Source organism: Ahaetulla prasina, chromosome 7, assembly GCF_028640845.1.
Source record: "Ahaetulla prasina isolate Xishuangbanna chromosome 7, ASM2864084v1, whole genome shotgun sequence".
Taxonomy (NCBI): Eukaryota; Metazoa; Chordata; class Lepidosauria; order Squamata; family Colubridae; genus Ahaetulla; species Ahaetulla prasina.
Genome location: NC_080545.1, coordinates 3762680 through 3775806, shown reverse-complemented (window position 1 = coordinate 3775806; position 13127 = coordinate 3762680). Strand labels below are relative to the sequence as shown.

Genomic DNA, 13127 nt, shown 5'->3' with positions numbered 1-13127 from the left:
CTTTATAAAATCCTCCCCCGTCTTAAATTGGCGTGAAATTTTGCATTCATCCATTTCAGATGTGTACTCCAGAGTCCTCTTCTGGTTAGACTCTTTCTTTTTCTCCTTCCTCTTCTCTGCTCTTTCCTACCAGTTCTCCCTCCTTCTCCTATCCTCCTGACTTTGACTGCCCTTCCCAGATACGATCTACACCTTACATCCTGGACTCGTAGTTCTAGCAATGGCTCTTTCCTACAATCTCTATTTCTTCTTCTTCTTCTCTCCAATCTTTGCTGAAGTTGATGTAGGAGATGACCGGCATGAGCCGGATGGAGAGGTCAAGCTCATCATCAGTCATGAGTCTCATTCACATCCACAAGAGATCTAAGTCCAGCCTGCCATGAATTCCTTATCTCCCGCTAATTTCCCTTGGCTGTTAGTTGTTCAGATTCTTATAGAGAGCTTAAGCTTGCAATAAAATTTTTATAGCCATTTGAATTTGCCCGATTCTCCTGATTTCCCTGGGGTTTGACCCCCCCCCCTTGCTTCCTTTCCACTGCTTTGTTGGCCAACGTTATTCTTAGAAGTCTATACCTGCACGAGAGGACAGCCCTTCCATCCCATAATGTCAGTTTCTCTGATGAGTGATTCTACCATTGTAATGTAAAGTTTCTTGTTCTGACCTAGGCTTTCATAGCAAGTATACAGCACAATCTTAGTCCTGGCAAACCTCTTTTATTCATACGGCTGTGAATTATTGTCATTCCCAGTCCGAAAGACTTCTCAAACAGTCTTTCAGGGGAGGGTTCACAAACACCCACCTTATCTCCCTTGGAATGCTGCCAGATAACTAATTGCCACACGCAGGGCAAGGCCAAAGTTAACACAGAGTCAAACAGAACTTTCTCAAAGCTTTTACCGACCAGATGAACTAACTGGTTCCTGCAAAAGCTTACATCCCGTTTGCTTCTCTTTTATGTCTTGTGGGAGGGGCCAATCATCTCCAAGCCTTACTCCCAAGTCGACCCTGTTTCCTTAATTGTTCCTGTCTTCTGGCAGCTCTGCGCATGCGCACACTGGGAACAGGTTCACGCTGTTCTTCTGCCTCACTGGTGTCAGATTCCGGAGGCAGCAAAGAACTACCAGATGGCCTTGGCCCCATCTCTGTCTCCGACCCAGAGCCCTCGTCCGAGCCGTCCCCAGATTCCTGGACTGGCCCACGTTCCTCCCCAACCTCCTCACTGTCCGAATATGGTGGGCCACAACACTTCTTCAGGATAATGTCAAAGCAAACTAAATTATCAATAGCAGGCTAACAAAACGGTTCATTAATGGGTTTTCCTACCCACGTACGGCAATGATCTACTTACTTTAAAATGAGGTCCTTTGCTTTTTCTGAAATGGGCACTTCCGGTGGAAATACCAAGGTTTCTTTCCAGTTCATAATTTTTCTATACGTTTCTTGGGGCGTTTCAGAACAAAAGGGTGGGTATCCTGTAGAATGGTAGACAATGAGAGCATTGAACTAGATGAACAATATTTAAGTACCTGGAATAAACTTGATGAGACAGCATCGTATCAATTCTCCATGGTTCTCCCACCAAAGCCAATTTCCCCAATATTTCAGGGGCTGCCCCAAAGAAGAGGGAGTCAAGCTATTTTTCCAAAGCAGCTGAAGGCAGGACAAGAAGCCATGGGTGGAAACTTATCAAGGAGAGAAGCAACTTAGAACTAAGGGGAAATTTCCTGACAGTGAGAACAATCAACCAGTGGAACAGCTTGCCACCAGAAGTTGTAAATGCTCCAACACTGGAGGTTTTTAAAAATAAATTGGACAGCCATTTGTCTGAAATGGTATAAGGTTTCCAGCCTGAGCAGGGGGTTGGACTAGAAGACCTTCAAAGTCCCTTCCAACTTTGTTATTCCATCATTCTGTTATGCTACTATCTGTTTTCTATTCTATTCCTTTGAAATTGAAGGCGATCTGAAAGGAAATCAACCCCGATTGTCCTTTGGAAGGGCAGACCCTGACGCTGAAGCTCAACGACTTTGGCCACCAAAGGCAAAGATGAAAAAACGACCCCGAGGTTGGGAATGATGGAGGACCAAAGGAGAAGGAGAGGACAAGAGGATGAGATGATTCTATAGGGTCACCGACGACGCAATGAACGTGAGTTTGAGCAAACTCTGTGCTTCCCCTGTTAGCCTAGGATTTTAATTTTAATTGCAAGTCCCATTTGTTCCTCTCACCCAATGGTGGGATTCAAATAATTTCACAAACGGTTCTCTGCCCTAATGACCAGCTGGGTGGGCGTGGCCATGGTGGGCGTGGCCAGGAGGTGTGACAGGCAGCACTCGGCCTCCTGCACCCCCCTGGGAGCAAAAACAGGGTGGGGGGACACGCAGCACCCCCCCCACACACCCTGCACCCTGTTTAGGGCCTAGGAGGTCTCCCTGAAGCCTCCTAGTAGTAGAAACGGGCCATGGGAGGGGGGGGGAGGAAGGAAGGGGCGTGGCCAGCCAGCAATTTAACCACCGGTTTGCTCGAACCGGCTGAATCCTTCCACTGCTCTCACCTATTAGCATTTCGTACATGATGACTCCCAAAGACCACCAATCGCAGAGTTTGTTGTAACCCGTTTGCATGAAAACCTCGGGTGCGATGTAGTCTGGAGTCCCGACAGTAGAATAGGCCTGAAAAAGATTTTACGAAGGAAGAGAAAGAGAGAGAGAGAGAGAAAGAGAGAGAGAGAGAGATTCAGGCCACCTTTCGAAACCAATCCAGGTTTATGTCTTTCCAAGAAAGCAGCAGAGTCTTCCATCTACAGTCTAGTTTGGTTTTTATGCACTCTGAAAACGGCATCGTTTAGCGTTGTTTATTTCTGGTTTCTGCCCAAAAAATAAATAAATAACAGGCACTGGGGGATATTGATCCCACAGTCCTTCTCCTCCTCCTTTTCCTCTACTCCTCAAACACCCCCTCCCTTCCAGCACTGATGATGTTACCTAGTTGGGTCATGAAATGTCTCCAGGTAAGCATCCAAAGGACCCCACAGTTCTAATCTCTAAACAAACCCTCCTCCCTTCTAGCACTGATGATGTTACTTAGTTGGATCATGAAATGTCTGCAGGAAAACAACCAAAGGACTCCACAGTTCAAATCTTGGAGCGAACTCCCCACTCTTCTAGCACCGATGATGTTCCCTAGTTTGGTCATGAGATGTCTGCAAGGATAAAACCAAGCTCAGAGAGCTACAAGGACCCCAGAGACTTCTTCCTCTTCCTCCGCCCTCCTTTCTCCTTCTCCACAAACCCCACACCCTTCATGTACTGATGATGTTCCCTAGTTTGGTCATGAGATGTCTGCAAGAATAAAACCAAGCTCAGAGAGCTACCAGGAGGCCTTGAAGACCACCTGTCTTCCTCCAAATGTTTTTTTTTTTTACGTGGAAGGACTTTGCCGAAGTGCTCACCAATTGTCGTCTGTTCTTCTTCCACGTTTCTGCTTTTCTTTTGGAATTCATGTTCTGAAAAGCTGAGTCACAAAAGAAAGAGGCCGGTGAATGCTTCCCGCTTTAACGGCATTATAAAAATCCCGCCTGCTTAGGGTTCCAGTGCGGGATACGAAAAGTGACAGGAATTGAATGACAGGGCCTTATCTCATGCTTCCGTTAAAAAAAAAAGTTACTTTAATTATTTCTTTCCCTCCCCAAATGTCTCATCAACGTAGAATTGCGATGCAATCCTTCTCCTCCGCCACTCCGCAAACCTTACCCCCTTCTAGCACTGATGACGTTATCTAGTTGGGTCATGAAATGTCTTGGAAGAAGAAAATCGCCAAGCTCAGAGAGCACTATGGACCCGACAGTCATTGATCTCCCCTTCAACAACACCTCTTCCTCCTCCTCCTCCTCCTCCTCTACTCCACAAACTCCACTCCCTCCAAGCACTGATGATGTTACCTAGTTGGGTCATGAAACGTCTTCAAGAAAACAGCTAAGCTAAGAGCACTAAGGACCCCACAGTCATCAACCTCATCCTCTTCTTCTTCTTGGGCACACCACCTCTTACTCCTCCTCCACTCCACAAACCATACTCCCTTCTAGCACTGATGACATTCCCTAGTTGGGTCGTGAAATGTCTGCAAGGAAACCGCCAAGCTCAGAGAGTACTAAGGACCCCACAGTCGTTCTCCTCCTCCTCTTCCTCCTCCTCCTCTCCTTCAATTCCACTTCCTCCTCCTCCTCCACTCCACAAACCATACTCCCTTCTAGCACTGATGACATTCCCTAATTGGGTCATGAAACATCTGCAAGGAAACCACCAAGCTCAGAGAGCACCCAGGGCCCCACAGCCCTCCACCTCCTCCTCTCTGCAAATGCCTCTCCCCTCTAGCACTGATGATGTTAGCTAATTGGGTCATGAAACGTCTTCAAGAAAACAGCTAAGCTAAGAGCACTAAGGACCCCACAGTCATCAACCTCATCCTCTTCCTCTTCTTGGGCACACCACCTCTTACTCCTCCTCCACTCCACAAATTCCACTCTTCTAGCACCAAGCTCAGAGAGCACCCGGCGCCCCACCGTTGAACTCCGAGCCACAAATATTCTCTTCCATCCATACAGCATGCACAATATTTATCGTTAAACTGGAATTTGCAGTACTTACAGAAGTCACTCGGCGGATTGTGCGTAAGGTTTCTGTAGAATTCGGTTCGGTGAGCTTTCTTTAAACCTGTGCATAGCCCAAAATCAGAGAGTTTTACATGGCCCTACAGAAAGAAAACATTACTCATATGATTAATCCAGATGACTGATGTAAATAGGCAATTCTGGAGACATTCCCTGACTTGCATCTCACCATCAAGGAGGCCGAGCAAGCACAAAATCCCAATTTCATCATGTCTGAGAAATCGACCCGCAAATGGGTTTGACGCAAACTTTTATTACTCTTTTGTTTGTAAAATGTATTGGCCACCCATCCTACCGCACAGTAAGTCCGGGCGGCTTACAGTATTAAAAGATAAAACTCTATAAAACATAATAATATCTATCTATATCTATATCTATATATCTATATCTGTCTATCTATCTACATCATCATCTATCATCTATAGATCAATCTATTACCTATTATCTATCATTTATCCATCCATCCATCCATCCATCCATCCATCCATCTATCCATCCATCCATCTATCTATCCTCTCTCTCTCATCTATCTATCTATCTATCTATCTATCTATCTATCTATCTATCTATCTATCTATCATCTATCATCTATCCCTATCTATCATCTATCTATCTATCTATCTATCTATCTATCTATCTATCTATCTATCTATCTATCTATCTATCTATCTATCTATCCTCTCTCATCTATCTCTATCTATCCTCTCTCTCATCTATCTATCTATCTATCTCTATCCTCTCTCATCTATCTCTATCTATCCTCTTCTATCTATCTATCTATCTATCTATCTATCTATCTATCTATCTATCTATCTATCTATCTATCTATCTATCTATCTATCTATCTATCTATCTATCTATCTATCTATCTATCTATCCTCTCTCTCATCTATCTATCTATCTCTATCCTCTCTCATCTATCTCTATCTATCCTCTTCTATCTCTATCTATCTATCTATCTATCTATCTATCTATCTATCTATCTATCTATCTATCTATCTATCTATCTATCTATCCTCTCATCTATTTCTATCTATCCTCTTTATCTATCTATCTATCTATCTATCTATCTATCTATCTATCTATCTATCTATCTATCTATCTATCCTCTCATCTATTTCTATCTATCCTCTTTATCTATCTATCTATCTATCTATCTATCTATCTATCCTCTCATCTATTTCTATCTATCCTCTTTATCTATCTATCTATCTATCTATCTATCTATCTATCTATCTATCTATCTATCTATCTATCTATCTATCTATCTATCTATCTATCCTCTCATCTATTTCTATCTATCCTCTTTATCTATCTATCTATCTATCTATCTATCTATCTATCTATCTATCTATCTATCTATCTATCTATCCTCTCTCATCTATTTCTATCTATCCTCTCTCTCATCTATCTATCTATCTATCTATCTATCTATCTATCTATCTATCTATCTATCTATCTATCTATCTATCTATCTATCTATCTATCTATCCTCTCATCTATTTCTATCTATCCTCTTTATCTATCTATCTATCTATCTATCTATCTATCTATCTATCTATCTATCCTCTCATCTATTTCTATCTATCCTCTTTATCTATCTATCTATCTATCTATCCACAGACAGACACACACACAATACAGCTAATCCTCGATTTACAACAGTTCATTTAGTGACCGTTCAAAGTTACAACAGCACTGAACAAAGTGACTTATGGCCATTTTTCACAGTTACGACCATTGCAGCATCCCCCTGATCACATGATCAAAATTCAGAGGCTCGGTCACTGACTCAGACTTATGACGATCGCAGTGTCCCGGGGTCACGCGATCCCCTTTTGCGACCTTCAGACAAAGTCCCTGGGGAAGTCAGATTTACTTAACAACCATGTTATCGACTTAACACCTGCAGTGATTCGCTTAACGAAAGCGGCAAGAAAGGTCGCAAAATGAGACTAGATTCTCACTTGGCAGCAGAAATGTCGGGCTCACTTGTGGTCGTAAGTCGAGGACTACCTGTATTTGTAAGCTAGCTGTGATGAAAATTCAGGCGTTTGGCCATTGACTCATATTTATGATGGTTGCCGTGTGTCCCAGGGTCACATGATCCCCCTTTGCGACCTTCTGACCAGATTCACTTTACAACCGGGTTACTTATCAATTTGAGTGATTCACTTAACAACTGAAGTAAGAAAGGTCATAAAAACGGGGCAAAAATTCACGTAAGAAATGTTCCACTTAACAACATTTATTTAAAATACGAATAATAAATAAATAAACATAAACTTTGGGCGCCATTGTGGTCGTACGTTGAGGACTCGCTGCATTATAAACATCAACCTAGCTAAAAATATGGGGAGGGAGGGAATATGGCAAGAAGGGGTGGGATCTGTTGTTAATCTATCAACCCCACCCACCCACCCAAGGTGAAGTTCCCTCCATCAGCGCAGCAAGCCAACAGCAAGCCAACATCCGTAAGTTCTTATGGATGGTACCAGTGGTGGGATTCAGATAATTTAATATCCAGTTCTCTGCTCTATTGACCAGCTGGGTAGGCATGCCTGGGTGGTCATGTGACTGGGTGGGCGTGGCCAACTCGACATCACTCCCATCGAGGGACACCTCTCCTCGCCCAGCCTCTCCTCGCCATGCCTGGCCCCACCTCACTCCTCACCTCCCAACCTCTCCTCACGCCCAGCTACTTGCCCCACCGCCCAGCGGGGCGAGTAGCCGGGTGGCTGGGCGAGCAAGTGGGCGGTGAGGTGAGGAGAGGCTGGGAGGGGAGGGGAAAGGCGTGGCCAGGCGTGGCGAGGTATGCTATTTGTGCCAAACTGCACAAAAAATTAGCTACCGGTTCTACCGAACCTGTGCGAACCGGCTGAATCCCACCACTGGATGGTAAGGAAGGTTGGAGCTGACCTCAGATATGGATGTCTCATTTTAGGAAGGTGTCATTTGAAGGTTGATTTCTCACTTGAAATACACAACAACCAGCCCTTTGGTGGATCGGTCTTGGAGTGGCAGGTTCAACCCTTTATTCTCCAAAGCACCGGAGGGCAAGACAAGAAACAATGGATGGAAACTAATCCAGGAGAGAAGCAACCTGGAATTAAAGAAAGACTTCCTAACAGTAAGGACAAGTAACCAGTGGAACAGCCTGCCACCAGAAATCGTGGGTGCTCCATCACTGGAGGCTTTTAAGAAGAGACTGGAGAGCCTCTGAAATTATCTAGGTTCTCCTGCTTGAGCAGGGGGCTGGACTAGAAGACCTCCAAGGTCCCTTCCAGCTCATTCATTCTATTTCTATTTCAATGGTTTTCAAGGAGATTTTTCTGTATTCATAAAAGGAAGCCGGATGCCAAAGCCAACCGTAGCCCAACAATTTCAGACCTGGTGGTGAATGTGCAAGAGGTATCTGGTGTTTACGAATCTCAGCAACTTTCAGCTGGGTGGACTTCAACTCCCAGAATTCAACTCCCGGAAGTGTGGACATCCACTTCCGGAATTCTAATTCTGGGGAATTCTGGGAGTTGAAGTCCACCCAGCTTCAAGTTGCTGAGACATTCCATCCTACAAACAAGGACCCAAAAGAGAGGACATGTATGGATGTTAGATACCTTTGCATCCAGCAGAAGATTATCGGGTTTAATATCTCTGTGAATAAACCCCAGTTGGTGAATGGCATCGATAGCAAGCACGGTTTCTGAGATATAAAACTGTGTTTCCTCCTCGGACAGCGTATCCTTCTTCATGAGCAAAGTCATCATATCACCTGAATCGGGAAGACACAAGACTGGTATTTAGCTGGTGTCAAGCTGCAAAAAGCAAGAATTAATCACAAAGGATATTTCACTAAGAGATAAGCAGGAAGGCATTCCAGTAGTGTTACGTGGTCCATACTCCATTGCTACCAAGATTCATGGTTTTTGATTCTTAGATTCATGTTGGATTTATCTTAATGTTGTTGTTGTTAGTTGAGAAGTCGTGTCTGACCCATCGCGACCCCAGGACAATGTTCCTCCAGGCCTTCCTGTCCTCTACCATCCTCAGGAGTCCATTTAACCTCACTCCGACTGCTTCAGTGACTCTATCCAGCCACCTCGTTCTCTGCCATCCCCTTCTTCTTCTTTTGCCCTCCATCTTTCCCAGCATTCGGCTCTTCTCCAGGGAGTCCTTCTTTCTCATTAGATGGCCAAAGTAGTTGAGTTTCCTCTTCAGGATCTGGCCTTCTAAAGAGCAGTCAGGGTTGATCTTCTCTAGGACTGACCGGTTGGATCGCCTTGCAGTCCAAGGGACTCGCAGGAGTCTTCTCCAGCACCAGAGTTCAAAGGCCTCCATTCTTTGGCGCTCAGCCTTTCTTATCGTATCTTAATGTTATTGGGGCACAAACTCCAAATCATTGCAAATAAAATATTTCCCACCATTAAGAGAGAGGAAAAAATGGCCACCAGGCCGAGAACCTGACTATCAACACAACCTTGGTCTTGGGGAAATTTTTCACTGAAAATATTCACTGAATTGTTCGATTAGTCATTGAAATCATCATCATCTTTTAATGACCCCATAATCCCTTGCGGGGTGGAGTTTGGGCAACTGAATGGAACTAGCCGAGTGTTTTAATGGCCGGATGCCCTTCCCTGTCGCCAGTACGGAGTTTTGTTCAGCAGATAATATTCTCAGTGTGCCCAGAGAGAGAAATACCTGCCTCTACCTAGGATCGAACTCACAGCCTTCCTGATCGGGAGGCCAGAGCTCCACGTCTAGGCCCCGCACCACGCTCAATTAGTCATTGAAATAATTTCACTGAATTGTTTACCTCCTGGAAGAAACTCCATAATGAGGTAAAGGTTGCGTTTGTCCTGAAAACTATAGAACATCTTCACGACCCAGGCTCCATCGGCTTCAACGAGGATGTCCCTTTCTGCTCGTATATGAGCCACCTGCAAGAGGAATGCGGCCGATCAAATCAAAGTTGAAGGTTAAAAAAAAAAATGGATTGGCCTTCCCAACAGATTTGTACATAAAACAGTTTTCAGGGCAATGAAACTTTTATTGCTGTTAGGTGTAAGGCAACCTTTCCTAACTCACAGGTACTCAGTATAGGTTGGGCTACAACAACCTTCATCGGATTGTCTCCTACCCTCCAAAGCTGGAGATATCCGGTTCTACCGGTAGAAGTGGATATTTTTAGCTCAGGGTTGAACTGTGAGGTCCTTGGTGCCCTCTGAGTTGGGGTTGTTTTCTTGGAAACATCTCATTAAAAGTGCAAACGCCGCTCCCTTCTAGCACTGATGATGTTCCCTAGTTGGGTAATGAAGCGTCTACAAGAAAACCGCCAAGCTCAGAGAGCACCAAGGAGCCCACAGTCCTCATCTTCCTCCTCGTCCTCTTTGTTAGGTCATGAAACATCTGCAAAATCACTAAGCTCAGAGAACACGAAGGAGATCTCACAGCTCCACCTCCTCCTCCTTCCCTCCCTCTTTTCTACAATAGCGCTGATGATGTTACCTAGTTTTTATTTATTTTTATTTATTGCATTTGTATATATTGCATTAGTTTTGGCCTAGCAGGCTTCAGGGAACCCTCCTGTGAGCAAAAGCAGACTTCCCCCAGTAGGTAGGTAGTAAAAAATGCTTTAAAAAGTAAAAAAAAAAGAGTCTATCTGAGCATCTACCATGACCAGTGCAAATTCAGTTTAGTCTTGTCCAAATCACACTGGGCCGGTCAAATAGGTCGAAACAACTAGTCCCTAGTTAACAAATACAACACACACAATTCACCGCAAATATATTTGCCTTTTAGACATTGCTTTGAATGTGCTTTAAAGTTATCTTTGGAAACAAAACAAAGACGTACTTGTTCTTTTTCCAACATGTCGGCTTTTCTCAATATTTTCATGGCGTAAATATGACCCGTATCTTTTTTCTGAACTAATCGGACCTGCGAATTTAATAAAAAAAAAAAGGGAGCTCTGAATCACGGACTTCCAAGTTCAAAGCGCTAAATTCAAAACGAGCAGGCATATAGTTTTCCTTTCCGGTTGTTCTCAAAGCCAAAATTGCATTAGCAGAGGGATACAATCAAGATTACGAGAGGTACTAATGCCACTCTATAAAGCCTTAGTAAGACCACGCCTAGAATCCTGCATCCAGTTTTGGTCACCACACTATAAAAAAAGATGTTGAGACTCTAGAAAGAGTGCAGAGAAGAGCAACCAGGAAGATTAGAGGACTGGAGACTAAAACATATGATGAACGGTTGCAGGAACTGGGCATGGCTAGTCTAGTGAAGAGAAGGACCAGGGGAGACAGGATAGCAGTCTTCCAATATTTGAGGGGCTGCCACAGAGAGGAGGGAGTCAAGCTGTTTTCCAAAACACCCGAAGGCCTGACAAGAAATAATGGATGGAAGCTGATCAAAGAGAGAAATAAGGTGAATTTTTATGACATTTGACAGCAATCAACCGATGGAACCGGTTGCCTTTGGAAGTTGTGGGAGCTTCATCCCTGGAAGCTTTCAAGAAGAGACCGGACTGTCATCTGTCAGAAATGGTGTAGGGTCTCCTGCTTGGGCGGGGGCAGGGGTTGGACTAAATGACCTCCAAGGTCCCTTCCAATTGTGTTATCCTACATTCAGTGGAACCAAAGTTGCCTTCAGAAGTTGTGGGAGCTTCATCCCTGGAAGCTTTCAAGAAGAGACTGGACTGCCCTCTGTCAGAAATGGGTCTCCTGCTTTGGGGGGGGGGTTGGACTAGATGACCTCCAAGGTCCCTTCCAACCCTGTTAATCGGTTAATCTGGACATTTTTTTTTATTTGCATTTATATCCCGCCCTTCTCCGAAGACTCAGGGCGGCTTACACTATGTCAAGCAATAGTCTTCATCCATTTGTATATTATATACAAAGTCAACTTTTATTGCCCCCAACAACCTGGGTCCTCATTTTACCTACCTTCTAAAGGATGGAAGGCTGAGTCAACCTTGGGCCTGGTGGGGCTTGAACCTGCAGTAATTGCAAGCAGCTGCTGTTAATAACAGACTGTCTTGCCAGTCTGAGCCACAGAGACATTTGCTTAAGATCCCTTCCAACTCGGTAATTCCGTTATTCCTTCCGTTCCGGCCTTCCGTAACTTCATGTCGTCGGTTTCGGTGACCCTGCAAAGCTATCCAGAAAACGGACTGGGAAATCATTCACTAACCTCGCCAAAGGCCCCTCTTCCGATCACCTTGAGAGATTCAAAGTCATCCAGGCCCAGCCTTGTCCTCTTCAGCCGTAAAAATTCAGTTTCTTTGCGGGCGTGTTGAGATCTCCGAAGCTTTTTCTGGGGGGGGCAACCAAACGTCCTCTTTTTAAAAAACTGCCACACTTCGAGAATCGTTTCTAAACCACAAGATGGCATGATAGACTAATGTAACATGAGGTTTTGCACTTTTTACGTGCTCCAGGCCAAAGAAAGACCTATCTCTTCTCCCTGGGCTCTGAACCTTACCTTACATTGATATAAACAAAAAATATAATTTCAGGCGCGATCGAGCAAGTCCTAACGTCATAATTTAGGAAGAAATATGATAGTGTCGAGTCCCAGCAATGATTAATAAATACACATAATTTGGAGGAAGTACATATATACCCTGTTTTTCTTATTATTAAACATTAATATATATATATATATATGTGTGTGTGTTTTCTGAGGTTTTCGCGGGTGTTTGTATGTAGATCTTTGGTTATTCGGGTTTTCTCCCGCGTAAAATTGGAAGTGTCTTGGCGACATTTCGACGAAGTCTCATTCGTCATCTTCAGGCTTCAGCTTCGTGCTTCTGGGAGCAAAGAAGCACGAAGCTGAAGCCTGAAGATGACGAATGAGACTTCGTCGAAATGTCGCCAAGACACTTCCAATTTTACACGGGAGAAAACCCGAATAACCAAAGATCTACATATATATATATATATATATATATATATATATATATTAGTCCAGCAATAATTCATTCTGTGATATATATATGGCTGTCATAGAAAGCAATGTGTTGTTAAACTTCCACAAATGGTTAGATATTAATTGCACCAAAGGAGAGGCTAACTTAGTTTAATTTGACTATCACAATCACTGTTTATATAGCTTGCGTGTTCCTGGCTAAGATTTTAAGATTTTAATTTATTTGAAAAAACACGGGTAGTGCTGGACTTATGTTCACTGATCCCAATGGTCATACATTAAGGATCATCTCTGTATATAGAGGAATGTGTATATGTATATCATATGTATATCGCAGTGGTGGGATTCAGCTGGTTTGGGCCAATTCGGGCGAACCGGTAGTTAAATTGCTGGCTGGCCCCTCCCCTTTCCACCCCACCCCTTCCAGGAGTTCCCACGCACCGCATTTTGGCTCCCAGGTAAGTGCCGGGAGGCCTCCTAGCCCCAAAATGGGGCATGGGCAGGCGGCACACTGCCTCACAC

The 13127-nt window shown here is 44.1% G+C and overlaps 1 protein-coding gene across 3 annotated transcripts in view; it reads right to left on the bottom strand.

Annotated features, from left to right (window-relative positions):
• The window catches only part of STK38L (serine/threonine kinase 38 like), a 43983-nt gene that overhangs the window by 10172 nt on the left and 20684 nt on the right, over positions 1-13127 (bottom strand). For 2 of the 3 annotated variants that reach the window (XM_058191148.1, XM_058191147.1), the window contains exons 4-11: positions 11868-11990; positions 10527-10610; positions 9487-9610; positions 8288-8442; positions 4648-4750; positions 3453-3514; positions 2556-2673; positions 1350-1473 (exon numbers count right to left, since the gene is read on the bottom strand). In XM_058191148.1, coding sequence (XP_058047131.1) covers positions 1350-1473; positions 2556-2673; positions 3453-3514; positions 4648-4750; positions 8288-8442; positions 9487-9610; positions 10527-10610; positions 11868-11990 — 893 coding nt within the window. The remainder of the gene's footprint in view (positions 1-1349; positions 1474-2555; positions 2674-3452; positions 3515-4647; positions 4751-8287; positions 8443-9486; positions 9611-10526; positions 10611-11867; positions 11991-13127) is intronic. The other variant, XM_058191149.1, reaches the window with a different exon arrangement.